Below are 15,338 nucleotides of genomic sequence, written 5' to 3'. Positions count from 1 at the left end.
GATTACCGCTGTTTGAACCTCATGCAATGAAAACTTCAGTTTGCATCACAGAGTTACTGTGTAATATGGAGTGCTGAATTTTCAGACTGGAATGAGGTAGGGACAGTGCTAAACAAAGAGCCTGGTACTGTTAAGAAAACCTCTTACTCAATTCCCAGAGCTGACAGTATTTCACCTCACAGCTTACTCCAGCAAAGCTCAAATGTAAAAGACAGAATTTCAGTACTTCCAGCAGAAATTATTTTTCTTCTATGAGAAGGTAATAAATGACAGTTCACAGTACACCACTTGGTCCATGTATTAATTTTTCTCTAAATCACATGACGGTTTTAAAGTAATATTTTAAAGTAATATTTTAAAATATTACTTAACTTAGGATGTTGACTGTTGACAAAGAAAAAAAACTCTGAAAATGCCATTCCACTTACACACTCCTAACTTGCTTCTGACCCTTGTGAATATCTCAACTGTATATAGCAAAGGAAAGAATAAGAAAATGTACTTCAGGTGATGACAGTGCCATGAAGTATTAGTTATCACTTTAATACTTATCAATTTATAATTAAAATTAAAATTTTTAAAGGCCTGTATAAATAAAGAGTGCAGCAAAAACCTAAGTGCAATGCAGAACAGGCTTTCAGAAAGGTACAGAATAATATCCTTCTAAATATTAACTCAGATTGTTGTATATTACACAACTGGAAAAGAGACAGACAGAAGATGCCATTAAGACATTTCACCATGAACTCTTGTCTTACCTGGGAATTTCTGTTGAACTGCTAGATCCTAACAGAATTTAATTCTGCTAAAACCAGCGAGCGTTTTACTATCTGCTTCAATGGCAAGGATTTAACTCATGGAATCATATCCAGATGGAACACGGAAGGACATAATAAAACTGAAGTACCTGCACTCATAAGGGTTTGTACCTAAATTAAGCACTAAATCTATAATAAGGAAGTACAAGGGCTTAATGTGAATGAGCCAATGATGCTTGAAATCCTACATCTTCTGTCCTTCCCTTTTGGTGTCCAAGTACTTCTGTATCAAAAAACTGTGGAGGGTTTAGAAACGTTCTACAGTTGTGGAACTGTAGATTTGATGGAAAGAAGAGAAATTTTGTTGGAAAATAAAAAATATATTAAAAAATAAAAAAGAAAAACAAAACAAAAAACCAAACCAACAGGTTTAATTGGTGAGATACGCTGCTGAGAACATTGAGGGAATGCAGCCATGAAGTTAAATGCAGTGATGACTACCCGGATATTCTAGAAAGTACTTTATGGGAGAGGTCAGACGCAGTCCCTATAATGCAGATGTACTGGCCAGTGCTAACGGTGTCAGTGCTACAGGACACGTTCACTGTCAGGAAGTGAAAAGGGTGGAAAGATTTACCCTAGAGAATAAGGAAACCGAGCAATGTGAGATAAGACTATACACAGCAAAAATGAGCAGGACGAGGCAAATACTTCTCTCTAATAGAGAAGATAAGATGGATGTATTCTCCAATTCCAACTTAAAGGCACAAAAAGTTGCACAAGAAAAAAAGAGAGGATCTGAAATAATGATGATATTCTGCAGATAATATTCCAGACCTGTATGACCTTGTATTTCATACAAATCAGAGGACACGTGTGCAAGTCAGTGTACTTCATACAGTTTCAGGAGCCTAACGGAACAAACGGATTTACATCGTTACTATAAAAATTCTCATCATTTCCCAGAAAAGCGTGGTAGATTATCTAGATTATGCTTTTCATTGTCTTTCTGATGAAAATACAAACTCTTAAACCCTGCAATGTAATTATTTTTCCCAACTCAACTCCTACTTCACAAATATCGGATCAGTCCAGCTTTTTTCCTTCTTTACTTACTCTGGACTGTAGCATTGCTCAGAGTCCTCTTTCAATTATTCTACATTTGTTGATTATTTTAATACACTGAAGTTCCGTACAAAGAGGAGTTTTTATTTTCTGCCCAGCCACAAAAGATGACATCCTACTAGTGTCTGGTAACTTAATTATTTCATGTTTTGGGTTAGGACTCAGAATCACAGAGGGTAGGTGAAGGAAGGTGTCTGTGTGCTTACGCATGTGTGCCCTCTTAGCTAGTAAACCAGAAATTAAAACAAAACAAAACCCAAGACAACAAAAACTTTCCCAGATTCTTCCAGCTTCTGTTAAGAATTACCTAAAACTTAAATTATTTGATTTAGTTCACAATTCTTAAGAGCACTAGGTTTGTCTCTCTGCTCACATCCAAAACATCTACAGTACTGGAGTGGAAAAGCGCAGCAAGAGACTAGTGAGACCCTGCAATGGAGAGAGCAAGCCCATAATGAGCATTGTGTCCAACATGGATCTGTAAAACCACATGCAACACATGACAAGACAACTTCAATGCACATAATAGCCGAGTTAACAGAGTTGAAGTGAGGTCAAGCCTGGAATTCTAATTTTAATTGTCTCGTTCTAATTTTTTTAAATCCTCCTAACTTTTTTCATTGTCTGATCACAAATAACTAGGATACATATTGGTTCTGAACAAAGCACTGAGACATGAGTTTATTGTTTCTCTTAGGTGGAATTTCCTAGAGGAAAAATCTTGCCAAAACAATTTAATAGCATATTCAAAATTAAGAGTGCATTTTGACCCAAACGACTATAAATTAACCTAAAAAAAAATCCCCAGGAAAGACAATAATTTCTTCATTTTCCAAACAAAACAGGAAAATAACTGCAACAAAAGAGCATTTCGAACAGTCATTGAACAATACTGTGAAAGCATGTTTGTTAGTAAACGTGAGGACAGTTCCTTTGAAGGAAAAAGGAGTTCTATGGCCTGAGACTGAAAGCTGTGTGTTTTGAGAAGTGTGCTGTAAAAAATTAAAATATTTGAGCTTCATTAATCTTTGATGTACGTTCAATAAGAACAGGAGAATTACCTCACTGAAATCTGAACCACTTCACTTCTCATAAAATTCTGTTTTTAGAGGAGCAAGACACGTTTCCCATCAAGTGCCTGAAAGATGCGTGTTGAATTTGCTTCAAAGGTGCAGCTTTTCTCAAGAAGATCATATCGAGGACTGTTCGTTTTCATGCGTGACAGTGTTGCTCAAGGCGATTGCCAAATATCACAGTACCACTTGTGACAGCCACAGGGAGAAGGGGAGTTTTCACAATAGGAATTGTGCAATCAGATTAGCCAGTCCAAGGAGGATTATAAAGATGTGAATGATCAATGCTGGCCACGTCAGCTGCCCAGCACGATGCAGAGAGATCACGTAGATGAGGGATGGATACACGAATACAAAGGCCAGACCACACGTTGCTCCAGAGTATCTGAGGAAAGTGGGGGGAGAGGGGAAGAAGAAAAGAAAATTAGAAAAAGAATGCTTTGTTTAGACTCTTATTTCTTGTTGTCATTTTCCCCCCTCAAACCAATGAACAGTCTGGCCGAACAATGACTATATGCACTCTCTGAACATCAGTTTCTGTCCCTTACTGTCCTTCACCTCCTTCACTGTCATTTAATTATCCCCCTCTGTGTTGCTCAGCCCCCTGCACTCTGACGTGCCTCTGAGGTTTCAGTCACATTCCCAGATGCTCCTGGGGATGGACTCCCTGTCTCAGACTCCATGTTTCTTCTTTTTTGGGAGCAATTTGTCAACATGCAACAGAAAAGGACTGGACAGTTCATCCTTTGTTAGGCATCCTTTACTGTCAGAACTGCAAATCTCATCACAGCCCAGCCACAGAGGACACATGTTAAAGCATGTAAGCAAAGAAATGCTCCTAAATCTGCAATTTTTATTTTTATTTTATGAGATGCTGGCAAACCATTCTCTGAAAAGATCAGCCTGCCCTCCTGGTAACATGATCAACCACAGCAAGTGAAATACTTAACTGTTCTTTTTCTAACCACTCCCTTGCTTACCAAAACCTTCTCATTATTTTTCCCTTACTGTGAGTTTCCACCTACTAAGCTATACTGCAGCCAAATGTGCATTATTAACTAACAACATATTTTATTTCAAATATTTGAACATTCCTTTTAGACAGAGGAAATATCATAATACAGAGTAACTGTTTGCAACACAAAACCAGCAACTACTTAAGTTAGACTGTATATAGACCATTTATCAGCTGGAAATTCACTGTTTAAAATGTTTGGTTACTATGTACAGTATGAACACATTAACAGAGGTCAGGATCAGTTTGCAAACAGATACATGTATTGCATTACATTTATTTAGAATTAATTACTAGACCATCTATGCCTCTGGAATATTAAAAAAAAAATTACTAAAAGGAGAGGTACAAAAGAAGGGAAATGGAAAAAAACCCTCAAAGATAAACCACTGAGCAAAAGTAAGTTATTTTGCTACACTGGTCAGAACCAAGCCTGTCATTCTGGTTTTATAATTGGAGATTTCTATATTTTTAAACACCTCCCTCTCCTGGTTGTTGTAGGAAAGATGCAAACCAGGAATGAATGACACTGATTACAAATACAGTAGTGTCAAATGTAGAAAATAAAATTCATAAGATTGATCTTTCTCAATCACAGAAATCCTAGGTGTTTCTTTTACGTGGTAAATTTAAGATAACATTTAGAAGTGTAAGTTTTGCGTCAGTTTTCCCTTTGAAGTTACTTACTTTCTTGGATTTTTATTATGGACTTTCAAAATAGCTTAAAATGGCCTTAACATAAAACAAAACCATGAGAGAAGCGATACAATAAACAAGGAACTTCTCTAGTGACACTGTATTCTTTAATGTGCATAGTTGCAAGGTCCTCAGTGACAGCTCCAATGAAACTTGGGGATTCATCCCAGTCACCTCAGATACGGAGGCACAATTACAGATAGCTGCTGGTCAGAACTTTAAAAGGGCTGGTTGATTGTACTTCTAGTTCAATATTTACATCTTTAAAAGGTGTAAGCCTCACAAAATACAAAGCTACATTTACCTGCACTTATACTGTTCCTGTTCAAGATGCAAACATGCAGCAACACCACCGGCAAGTTCACTGTGCAAGCAGCACTCACCTTATGATGCCTCCTATATTCGGATAATATCTTGCCATTGCTACTCCAGCTCCCACAATTGCTACGTTCAGGGCGAGCACATGGAAGACGCTACAGGAAAGTGAGGAAAGAATGCTAAAATATCTGCTGTATTTATTAAAAAATACCATTATCCTTCATTTACACTACCATTTACCTTGTACATGCACGGTATTTCCATTCGCACAACTCACTCTATTAAGGTAATTAATTTCACAGGAAACATAATATCTACTGAATGTTCAGAGTGCCAAACTCTAAATATCTAGTGTTTTGACTCAAAATATTCTTAAGGAGTAAGCCTGTGTAATTTGGCAGCTCTTCTGAAAAACACCACACATGGTACTCAGCACAAGGATTTCAGATGGATATTAAAATACCAAAGAAACAATACTGTATAACTTAATTCCCACAAGAAAGAATTAACTTGATCTGAATTGCTCAAAGTGAACTAGTGGAAACCACAAGAAAGGAAAAGGTGTGAGTGGAAAACATTACACAGAATACTAGGGTGGAAATAACACCTTAAAACTTGAACTCTAATGCATTTTGATAGAGGACAAACATTTAAAATGCTGGATGTCGTTTAATATATGACCCATGTAATATTCAGTCTGGAACTTCTTTTTAAATTTGGTTTTAGAAATAATTTCCTGTTACTTTCCTTTTTGCATTAAGCATGAAAATTTGAGATTTTCTGTTGTGCAAAGAAGCTTTTAATGCATCAGAGAAACTCAGTGTAGTTATACACAGAGCTGAGACCGAGGAGCGTACTAGTTTTCTTCGGAGATTATGAAATGTTGGTGTATGTTAACAAAAGGTGAAGTCAGGAAATATAATAAAAACAGTGATATTTTGGTCACACAGCTGTTTCTATGAAGGGAAATAAGAATTCACACAGAGGAAGCATAAATATACTTACAGGTTTTGTTTATTCTCCTGGAGGATTTGATTTCTTAAAATAAACAAAATCTGTAAATCAATGCTGATTTTTTCTTAACTGTAGAAAGTATCTGTATTATGGAGGAAGTCACTAACTAACAAGCTTTTTAAAAGTGACCACTTCCATGATGAAAGGTTGGTTGCCAGCTTCCAGGTTAGGAAGAAAGATTAGTGATGTTGTCTCATTAAAGCTTAGGGAAATCGAGGTAATTTAAACACACAGGAGTAATTTAAGATAAGAACTATTTCTAATGCTTGCTCTTAAAAACTGATTTGAAAAAGACAGAAATAATATCTTCAGTTTTGTAGATGACATTTTAACAGTGTTACAAGAGGTGCACCTCAGAGACTGAACACAGCAGCTGAAACTTTTAACAAAAATATAATTGGATATAAACCTAGTAAAACCCCAAGAATAAAAAAATAAAATCCCAAGAATCAGACCTACTATGGAAAGTAGGGCCAAACGTTTGCCACTTCACTAATATTGCTAATGAAAGCCGATTAACTAAATGGTTCACAAAAAAAGCATATGCCATTAAAAATTACTTCCTCTCTTCCCACACATATGTCAGATTGCAAATCCTGTCAGCACAATTGAGGCCAAAAGCTTATGAACACAGAAAATGACAGCACTTCTTTTTGCAAATTTGTGTCAGTTCAGAATATCTGAAAAATTCTTCAGTACTCCATTCTGACATGCTTTAAAACAGAAGCAGTGACTTTGTAGTTCAAAGTTGTTGCTTTTTAAAAAAATAATTCTGGCTTCTAATAGCTTCAAAAGCAAAGTGGTGCATGTGTGTGTCTGGTGTGAAATGAAGCATTTTTCAGCTTCTTGATCTGGGAAAGAATAATTGGGCTGGGGGAGGGAATGCGTTTTGGCTCAATTGAAAACAATGCTCTCAAAATGCTGGAGCCTCCCAAACAATTCAGTACTTGCAGAGCAGTGCTTTACAGTTTTAATTGTTACAATTAAGCAGGATCCTCAAGAACAATACCAAAATTTAAAAGTCTGAAAGGATTTAAATCCATCTGTTTCAGGGCAAAAGGTTACACTGTATCTCTCCCCGGGACATTTTTGCTCCTTTTTCTACCTTTTTGAAACAGCCCAAGCGGTAACTATGGTATTGGCCAACAGGTGTTTAACCTGCAAAACCTTTCTTTTACCTATGCAGATATTCAAAGTTCATCTCAACTCCAAGACAGGAGAAAGCCTCACTCTTCATTGAGAGAAAGGCATTGTCATTTATAAAGAAACCCTATCTTTCTGAATAAAGAAGAATCCGACATCTAGTAGCTGTATTATTTAGGATAGCGTTTCTTGTAAGACTAAGTTTTGTGCAGGCATGCTCCAAAAGGGACAAGCATTTCTCATAGCCCACAACATTTTGAACAAGTTCTGAATTGTTCAGATTTAGCCCAACACTAGCTTATGGTACAATTAATGGTCACCACACATTGCAAAAGGGCGGTCAGAAAAACAGTACTATTGGGGGGAGCGTAACCCTAAGACCTCTGCTTATTACGAGTATGGGAGGTAAAGCATGTAGATGGTGTTAGAGATGAGATTTGGCCCCTTTCACCTAGCCACCCTGCGGGCACATGGCTGTTTTCTGAGCAGCACAACTCTGCCCTGTCAGTGGCAGCAGAGCTGGGTGTCCCACACTGGACTGCCCCAAGGAGGCTGCAATTCACAAATCAGGCAGACACACAGCAAGCCCAGCGCAGCACGTGGCACTGAAAACCATAGTAGAGAGGAGGGGAAAAAAAAGAAAAATCAAGCTTTGCCCTAAATCCTGCTTTTTTTCCCCATTGCAAGGTTAACCTTCAGATTGACAGAGTCCAGAAACAACCTGGTACCCCAGAAGATCATTGGAGGGCTTGCTCTATCAAGTTCTCTCCTGAGGAAGTGGTAGTTACAGTTACGCCACTGAATGACAGTGACTACTTATATTTAATTAACTTTAGCATCCTCAAAGGAAGAATCATATCAAAAATTGTGAAACCAAACCCTAGGGTAGGTGTTATTTAAAGAAATAGCTTATTTTAAATCCCTTCAGCTCAGGTGCAAGGAAATTACAAATGTGGGACTCAGCACATCGCAGGCTGAGAACACAGAATAAAAGAAACAGGGAAGCAAGGAAAAAAACAAACCAGGATCATTTACGAATTTTTGAAAGGTTACTGCATCTAAAACTGCATTTTCTTCCTGCAAATCTCACTTAAGTAACTATGAATCGCAGCAGTTAAGAAGCAAGATAGAAGCTAAGTGAAGAGCACGCATGCAAACAGCAGAATTGTACTTTATTGTATCAGAAGACACACATCTGTGGGAGACCTGGCAGGACTGCTGGGCTGCCATGGAGTAAAGGGAGGACAATCTTCAAGGGAAGCCAAGTGATTTCTGTCCATCAGCTTATTTAACCTCTTAGAAGTGAAAGACATTAAAAAGTTAAAAACTGATCAGATGACTGTACAAAGTATTTTATATGCAGCATATAATTAATCAAGGGAATTTTCTGTCACAAATATCACTGCAGCCAAGAACCAATAACAATAATAAAAAAATAGCTTTTTGTATATCTAAGAAGATCCGGAGTCACATAAGAAACAGCAGATAAAGCATGTGCCTCTGGTCCTAAGCCACCTGTTAAATGATGGGACTGCAAATGCATCTCACTTCAGAAAATTTCCCAGTGCATGACATTTTGGCCTTTCTTTACAACGGCAAAGAGAGAAGAAGAAAACGAACAATTCATTGGGTTTTGTGCCAGTACACCACTTTCTATGTTGCAGTCTGTATGCTAGCATACATTTTGCAAAATGAAAAAAGGAATTAGGATACCTTATCTCAAAAACTTTCGTAGGAAGCACAGGAAGGCTGAAGGCTTTGTGATGATGCCTGTCAGAAGGCTACTGTGCCCAGAATGTCCACACTCCTATTAGTTTTTAAGATGGGCAGAGACACGGGTGACTGATACTGGTACATTAGAGGCAGGAGGGCTTTTGCTCCCCCCTGACTGCTGGAGAACAGAGGATACTACTTGTTTCCTCTATATTTCAGATAAGTGAGCTGTGACTGTTCAGCTGATGTGAAACCTGGGAGAAGAAAAATTTATGCATCGTCTGCTCAAGCTTTTAAGTTTGGAGAGGATGAGCTACGTCATCGCACAAGACTACAGATTAGTAGGATACACCATGGCTAAGCAGAGCAAAGAACTGTTAGCAGAATAACAGCACTGTAAAGTATCTAAAAAGGCGTGGGACAGAAGACACGGGGATCAGTCTTCAGACAAGAAAAGCTCTCCTCAAGTTATGTAAATGGTTCCTCATTATGATCCAGTTATAATCCATGGCCTACCAGCAGAAGCCACGATATGAAACAGGATGCTGCTTTTGGTAGAAATTGCTTTGGATTAGGCCAGCTGTAGGAAGAAGAACTACAAACCAGTAAGATAATACCTCGGTGCGTCTTTACATCAAGTGACAGAAAAATAGTAAAGAAAAAGGAGTTAAAGCAAAAAATTGAACTGATCTGAACAATAGTCACTGCTAGGAAATAAAATTATCTGGCAGCCCTGCACGTTATGTGTGAGATCAAGGTATTCAATCAACAGCCAGTTCTAAAATGCATCCATTCAGAATTCCAAGTGCTCCATCTAATAGCTTACTGTTTATCCCTTAACACCATCCACAGCAGCAGCAAGTACCACATCTGCAAACAACTGCTCCTATGGAGAAGCCTAGCTTTTAATATCAGGGAGCTTCCAGTTCATGTGAAACCTGCAGCACATCCATGTGGAGCAACCCAGGACTTAAAAATGAAGATAGAAAAATTTACAGTGGGGACCTGGACTGAAGCAGGAGATGTTTGGGGTTTGTTTTGAAGAAATAATTGGACAATTATATCCAGAAGGTAAATTTATAACATCTCTCAGCTGCAAAGGAATCTTGATATAGGAAAGATGCACCTATGGAAATACACATGATTTAGCACACTGAATCACAGGGTTAAATGAGGCTAGGTGCTCAACAGAGATCCTCAAATGAAGAATCCGTATGAACTCAGCACACTACCTGATGTGCTATACAAACAGATGCCATCAGTACACACACCTAAACCCCACTTCCACAACCTGAAAATAAAAATAGAAAAAGGTACAAAAATCATGTAAACATACAGAATCAGTCACAAAATTAAAAAATTACATAATTTTAAACTGTGGTTTTTTTTTTTTCCCCCTTTGTTTGTGTTTTTTTGTTCGTTTGTTAATTGTTAGAATCATATAATAGTTTGGGTTAGAAGGAACCTTCAAAGCTCATCTAGTCCAATCCCCAGGCACTGATTAGGGACATCTGCAACTCGATCAGGTTGCTCAGAGCCTGGCCTTGAATGTCTCTAGGGATGGGGCATCTACCACCTCTCTGGGCAACCTGTGCCAGTGTCTTACCACCCTCATTGTAAAACAATTTTCTTCCTTATATCTAGTTCGAATCTACTGTCTTCCATTACCCCTTGTCCTACTGTAACAGGCCCTACTAAAAAGTCTGTCCCCACATTTCTTATAGGCCCCCTTTAAGTACTCAAAGACCCCAGTAAAGTCTCCCTGGAGCCTTCTCTTCCCCAGGCTGAACAACCGCAGTTCTGTCAGCCTGTCCTCACAGCACAGAACCCCACTCCCTGCTCTGCTGTTTTTTTCTCCTGCTTCATCCTTCTGGTTTGTCATTGACATATAAAATCCCTCCAGTCAAGTGACCAGGAATGTTCCCCTCCAAATATAAACCTCATGTACATATCTAAGAGCTAAAGCTTGAGTCTTGGCAGGCCAGTTGTCATACCGCCCAAGAATTTTAGCCCTGAACACTGACGATTTTGATAAAAGAAGACAAATACATATAACTACTAGTAGAGTGTGCTTTTTCCTAAACAAAAGCCATGGAACTTTATATTTCCAGGAAGGTTCTTCAGGGTGGATCAACAGGCTCCACAGCAAAACATCAATTTATGTCAGTAAGAGCGACTTTTTCATATTTGCAAAATGCTTCCCCACAAAAGCAGCTCTGGGAAAAACCCAGAATACTGAATTTCTTCCTAGAAAGGTGATGTATACACAATGCTACTGAAGGACCTTCCCTAGTTTTAGCTACTGGTGAGAACCAGTCATCAAAAGACGTATTTCGCATCCACGTAGTAAATCTTTACTATCCTCTCAAAGACAGGTCCTGTGCTTGCTACCAGTCTTCAGTTAGTCCCATCGCATACAAAAACTAAAGCTGACCTTGCTGGTTGTAAATGCACAGAAGTTGTAGTTTGGAGGTTAAGAGATTATTGTGCTGTATTTGAGCTACCTGGATACTAGGGAGGGAGACGCAGCCAGCCAGAGTGTACTACCTCGTAACTCTAGGTTGGAGCAGTTTCAGTGGCTTCCTAGAAACCATTTTTGACTCCTCAGAAACTTTAAATACCTCCATATAAGAAGCCTTAACAAAAAAAAAAGTGAGTGAAGCTACCCACAGGACATCCTGGAGACGAGAACCAAGCATGTATTTGCAACATCACCTTCGTCACACCATGAAAGCTAAAAACAGCAAGCTGGAATTAGCCTGACAAGGGACTGGTATGAAGCTGCAGGTTCTAGCAGAGGGCACTAGGGAAATGAAAACCATTCTGGTCAGTGAGTAACTCGAGGGAGGAGATAGGAAAAGGCACATCCATATAATAAAAAGGACATGGCTATTTCCCCATGGCTGTGAAATCCATGTTTAGCACTTAAATCAATGGCCTTGTTTCCAATAGTAACTTGCAGCAGTTCCTAAAAATCTCCTCAACCTTGAACTGAGTACAATTTAGCATCAAAGAAAGCAGCCACTTATTTCACTGCCTAATTTTAGGCATCCAATTTCTAGACCTTCTCATACCTATTTTAGTACCCAGAAGAAACCTGAAACTTGGAACAACATCTTCCCAGGCCTGTATGCTACTGCTGATGCCAACAGAGGAAATACACGTTTCTTCCTGGGATATTTTTTTGCTCTCCTCCATCAACAGTAGTTCACAATATAAAATAAGAAACTCAGAGATACATGCCAGCTTCTCAGCTGTGACAAATTCAGACAGTACTCCAAATATAAATGTCCTATGTTTTATTTTAAAAAAGCCCAAAACTAAAATTGAAATCTGGATCAGCTTTTGCCTGGAGTTCAAACAGTGCAGAAATGCAGGGGTGTGGCTCATCTCTGAAGTTAGCATGTGAAAAGTTATTTTTATAAGCATAGCAACAGCCTAGATAACACAGCTAAGAGCTCACTTAGCTATTAGCTCTGTTTAAAAACGGACGGTTGATTACTAATTATGCACTGTCAAATCACATACAGCACCCTGAAATGTTAATATATAGAGCGTATGTCCTTCACAGCCTAAAGACTCCTTGATAAAATATTTCTGGACTGGACAAAATTTTTTCCCATACAACTTTTCTTTTGCTATATAAATGTGTAACACAAAGGACCTGTGTTGACAAAATTCCTCTGCTCACTGACAAAATGAAGAGCTAAAACAAAAGAGTCCCCCCCATTGTACCGTGCCAAGCTGTAGCAGTCCTGGTTTGCAGGCAAGAGTTTGTTTTGTGTGTCTGTTTACCTCCTGACTCTACTAACACTGTGAAATTAGCCTAATGCAGCAAAGGAAATCCCCAAAACCTCAGCCAAATTTCTGACAACAGAAGGCCATTTAGGAAAAATGCACCAAGCCCTTGTCAAGGAGTAGACTTCTTACCTTGGGTAAGCATTTCCAAAAAACTGTCTTAACAGCTGAACTCGTGCCAGATAACCCAACAGTGGGTATACAGTCATCATTTGGAACAGCAGGAATATTCTTGCAACAAATGACATGACGTCATCACTGGGGAAGTTATCTAGAAAATTCTAAATATAGGAATAATGTTACACATCAATGGTGGCTTGACTACATGTATCTGCTGATTTTTAATAGCTGTGTACAAGAAAGAAAAGGATAAAAGCCAAACAACTACCACTGCCTGATTAACTCCATAACATGAAATACCCTCTCCCTCTTTTGCAATTGCCTTGCCACTAAAGAGCAACTGATTTTTGAATATTACAGAGCTGATTTCAGCTTTCACATTAGCATTGAAGAATGAATTATTGTCCAATTTTCTGAACATCCACAATTAACCAAGGCTGTGGAAGGGCCACCTGATTTTTTAGGCAGATGGATTCATATGCTCCTACAACCTGTCATATCTAAATATTAAGAATGCATGAAAAAGTAGTATAAGACTTAAGTATAATGGAAATACACAAATAGCTTCCGAAGTATTTAGGATAACTACAGAAAATATATGGGAAGAAAAACACTTGTCTATTATCTAACTGTGGATTTCACCCCATTAAGTTATTTCAAATAGTTAAAAAAATTATTTCATGGTTAAACAATGGTACCAGTTCTAACTAAGCTACAGTCAGAGGAAGCCTTTAAATGCTGCTTTAGTGCTAAATATTATGCAAGACACATGGGAACACCTGGCATAAAACGGATCACCAATTGATAACTCCTGTTTTTGAAGTAATTTAGCGTGTGGGAATCAGCCTTGCCTCTAAGCAGATAAGAGTTTATAACAGCCTTCACAGGGTGTTTCATGTGGTCCTATTATCTGAAGAACTCTGCTGGCAAGGCTCACCACAGTGTTAGACTCCAAATCTACCCATAGCAAAGACTCTTATCTAAATGAGCTTCCATTTGCATTAGATTTCTTTTCCTGGAATTCCTGAAACCAGCCCCAATGAGTGGGATTGGTCACTGCACACACACCTAAACATAACACTTTTCAGAATTAGAGAAGCCAAAAAAAATAAAGCCTCAACTGTTCACTTGTTCATTTTGGTCCTTTCTTAATAACTTTCACTGAGTATTTATTAAATGTTCGGGTTTTTTTTTTACAGAACTACTGGCAACCAGACATAAATACAAATGAGATAACACAAGCATTATTCATCTGCTTGTGGCAGTACCCACACGTCACTAGCCAATGGACCAGAGTCAAGGACAGATGCGTCTGCCAGGACGAGTCATGAGGCAAGAGGCAGTAGCGCTTCTTTTTTTTAATACATATTTATTAAAAGCTCAAGGACAAATATATACTGCAGTAAAACATCTCACCTGTTCAATACATTCTTTGGATAGAGGTGGAGAAGGAAAAGACGCAAAAATTATCACTCCGACATACAGATAGGTTAATCCCACCAGGAAGTATGCAACAGAGAGGTCTCTCACCTGAGGAAAAATAAAATCTTATTTTGGCCAGCACTGACACACCAAAACAGGTAAAATAAAAGCCTCATTAGAAGATTTCCATTGCATTTATTATGTTACTTATATACTTATTACTATTACTTTTACATTTTTACTTTTACTTTCCATTACTTGAATGGGGGCTTCAAATTTTCTGATCAGATCGGAACGCTGCAAGAAGATACCTCAAGGTGGATCTAGATAAGTATTATGTCTCTTATCTACATGTAGAAAGGCACTAAGAAAAATATTCCAATAGATGTAGCGTGTTATTGCTGGACATGCAAACATACACTAGTCACTGAAATAAACAAGAAACTCCCTCTACTTTCTTACATTCACCTATTCCTACTAAGAGCCTTGGGACACAGAGGCAGTTGTTGAAGACAAAAGGCCCACCAATGTCGTATGCTAAATGTTGTCAGGACTAAAATCTTGCAATTAAAGATATCAGCCTACACAACTGCAATTATAATGTAAGGCACATTTTTTAAGAAGCTGCTTTGGAACCTACAAGGACAATCCACACACAGTGGCTCCAAACCAGAAACTAATATATCAGACTTCTGTATGAATGGTGTGATAACAGAAGACATAGCTAATACATCATTAAATAAAAAATACGAATAAACCACAAATAAAACAGAAAGGTGCGGGTAGTCACAAAGATATATAAGTCCTTTACCTTTAGCATTGTATTTTATAATGACTCTTTCATTTAAAATTGTCTATCCACTTTATTACTGAATTTCTATAAACACTCCAGCTAAGTGTACTAAATAATAGTCAACGATCTTTAGGAGAAAGAGCTGAAGCTAGGGTCGTAAATCCATAGTTAGGTATATATAATATACCAAACTACGGATTTAAACAACTTAGTGTTTACTTTTGAAAATTTTGTCTATGTTTATAAAGCATGTAATACATAAAAAGACTGGCAACCACACAAAAATAATTAAAAGTTTTCTAGCAACACTTAGTATTGGAAAATAAGCAGCAAATCTGCTCAAGCACTTA

General features: G+C 38.1%; 1 protein-coding gene across 5 annotated transcripts in view; it reads right to left on the bottom strand.

Annotated features, from left to right (window-relative positions):
* Positions 1–2,537: 2,537 nt before the first annotated feature.
* SLC38A9 (solute carrier family 38 member 9) overlaps positions 2,538–15,338 on the bottom strand; it is a 46,013-nt gene continuing 33,212 nt past the window's right edge. For 4 of the 5 annotated variants that reach the window (XM_082075845.1, XM_082075846.1, XM_082075847.1 and 1 more), the window contains 4 exons: positions 14,190–14,303; positions 12,786–12,934; positions 5,051–5,140; positions 2,538–3,341 (listed from right to left, as the gene is read on the bottom strand). In XM_082075845.1, the coding sequence (XP_081931971.1) occupies positions 3,176–3,341; positions 5,051–5,140; positions 12,786–12,934; positions 14,190–14,303 (519 nt within the window). In that variant the 3' untranslated portion in view covers positions 2,538–3,175. Of the gene's footprint in view, positions 3,342–5,050; positions 5,141–10,087; positions 10,147–12,785; positions 12,935–14,189; positions 14,304–15,338 lie in introns of all 5 variants that reach the window. The other variant, XR_014186315.1, reaches the window with a different exon arrangement.

This window comes from Streptopelia decaocto, assembly GCF_964273445.1.
Source record: "Streptopelia decaocto genome assembly, chromosome: Z".
Classification (NCBI taxonomy): Eukaryota; Metazoa; Chordata; class Aves; order Columbiformes; family Columbidae; genus Streptopelia; species Streptopelia decaocto.
This window is presented reverse-complemented; position numbering and strand designations above follow the sequence as displayed.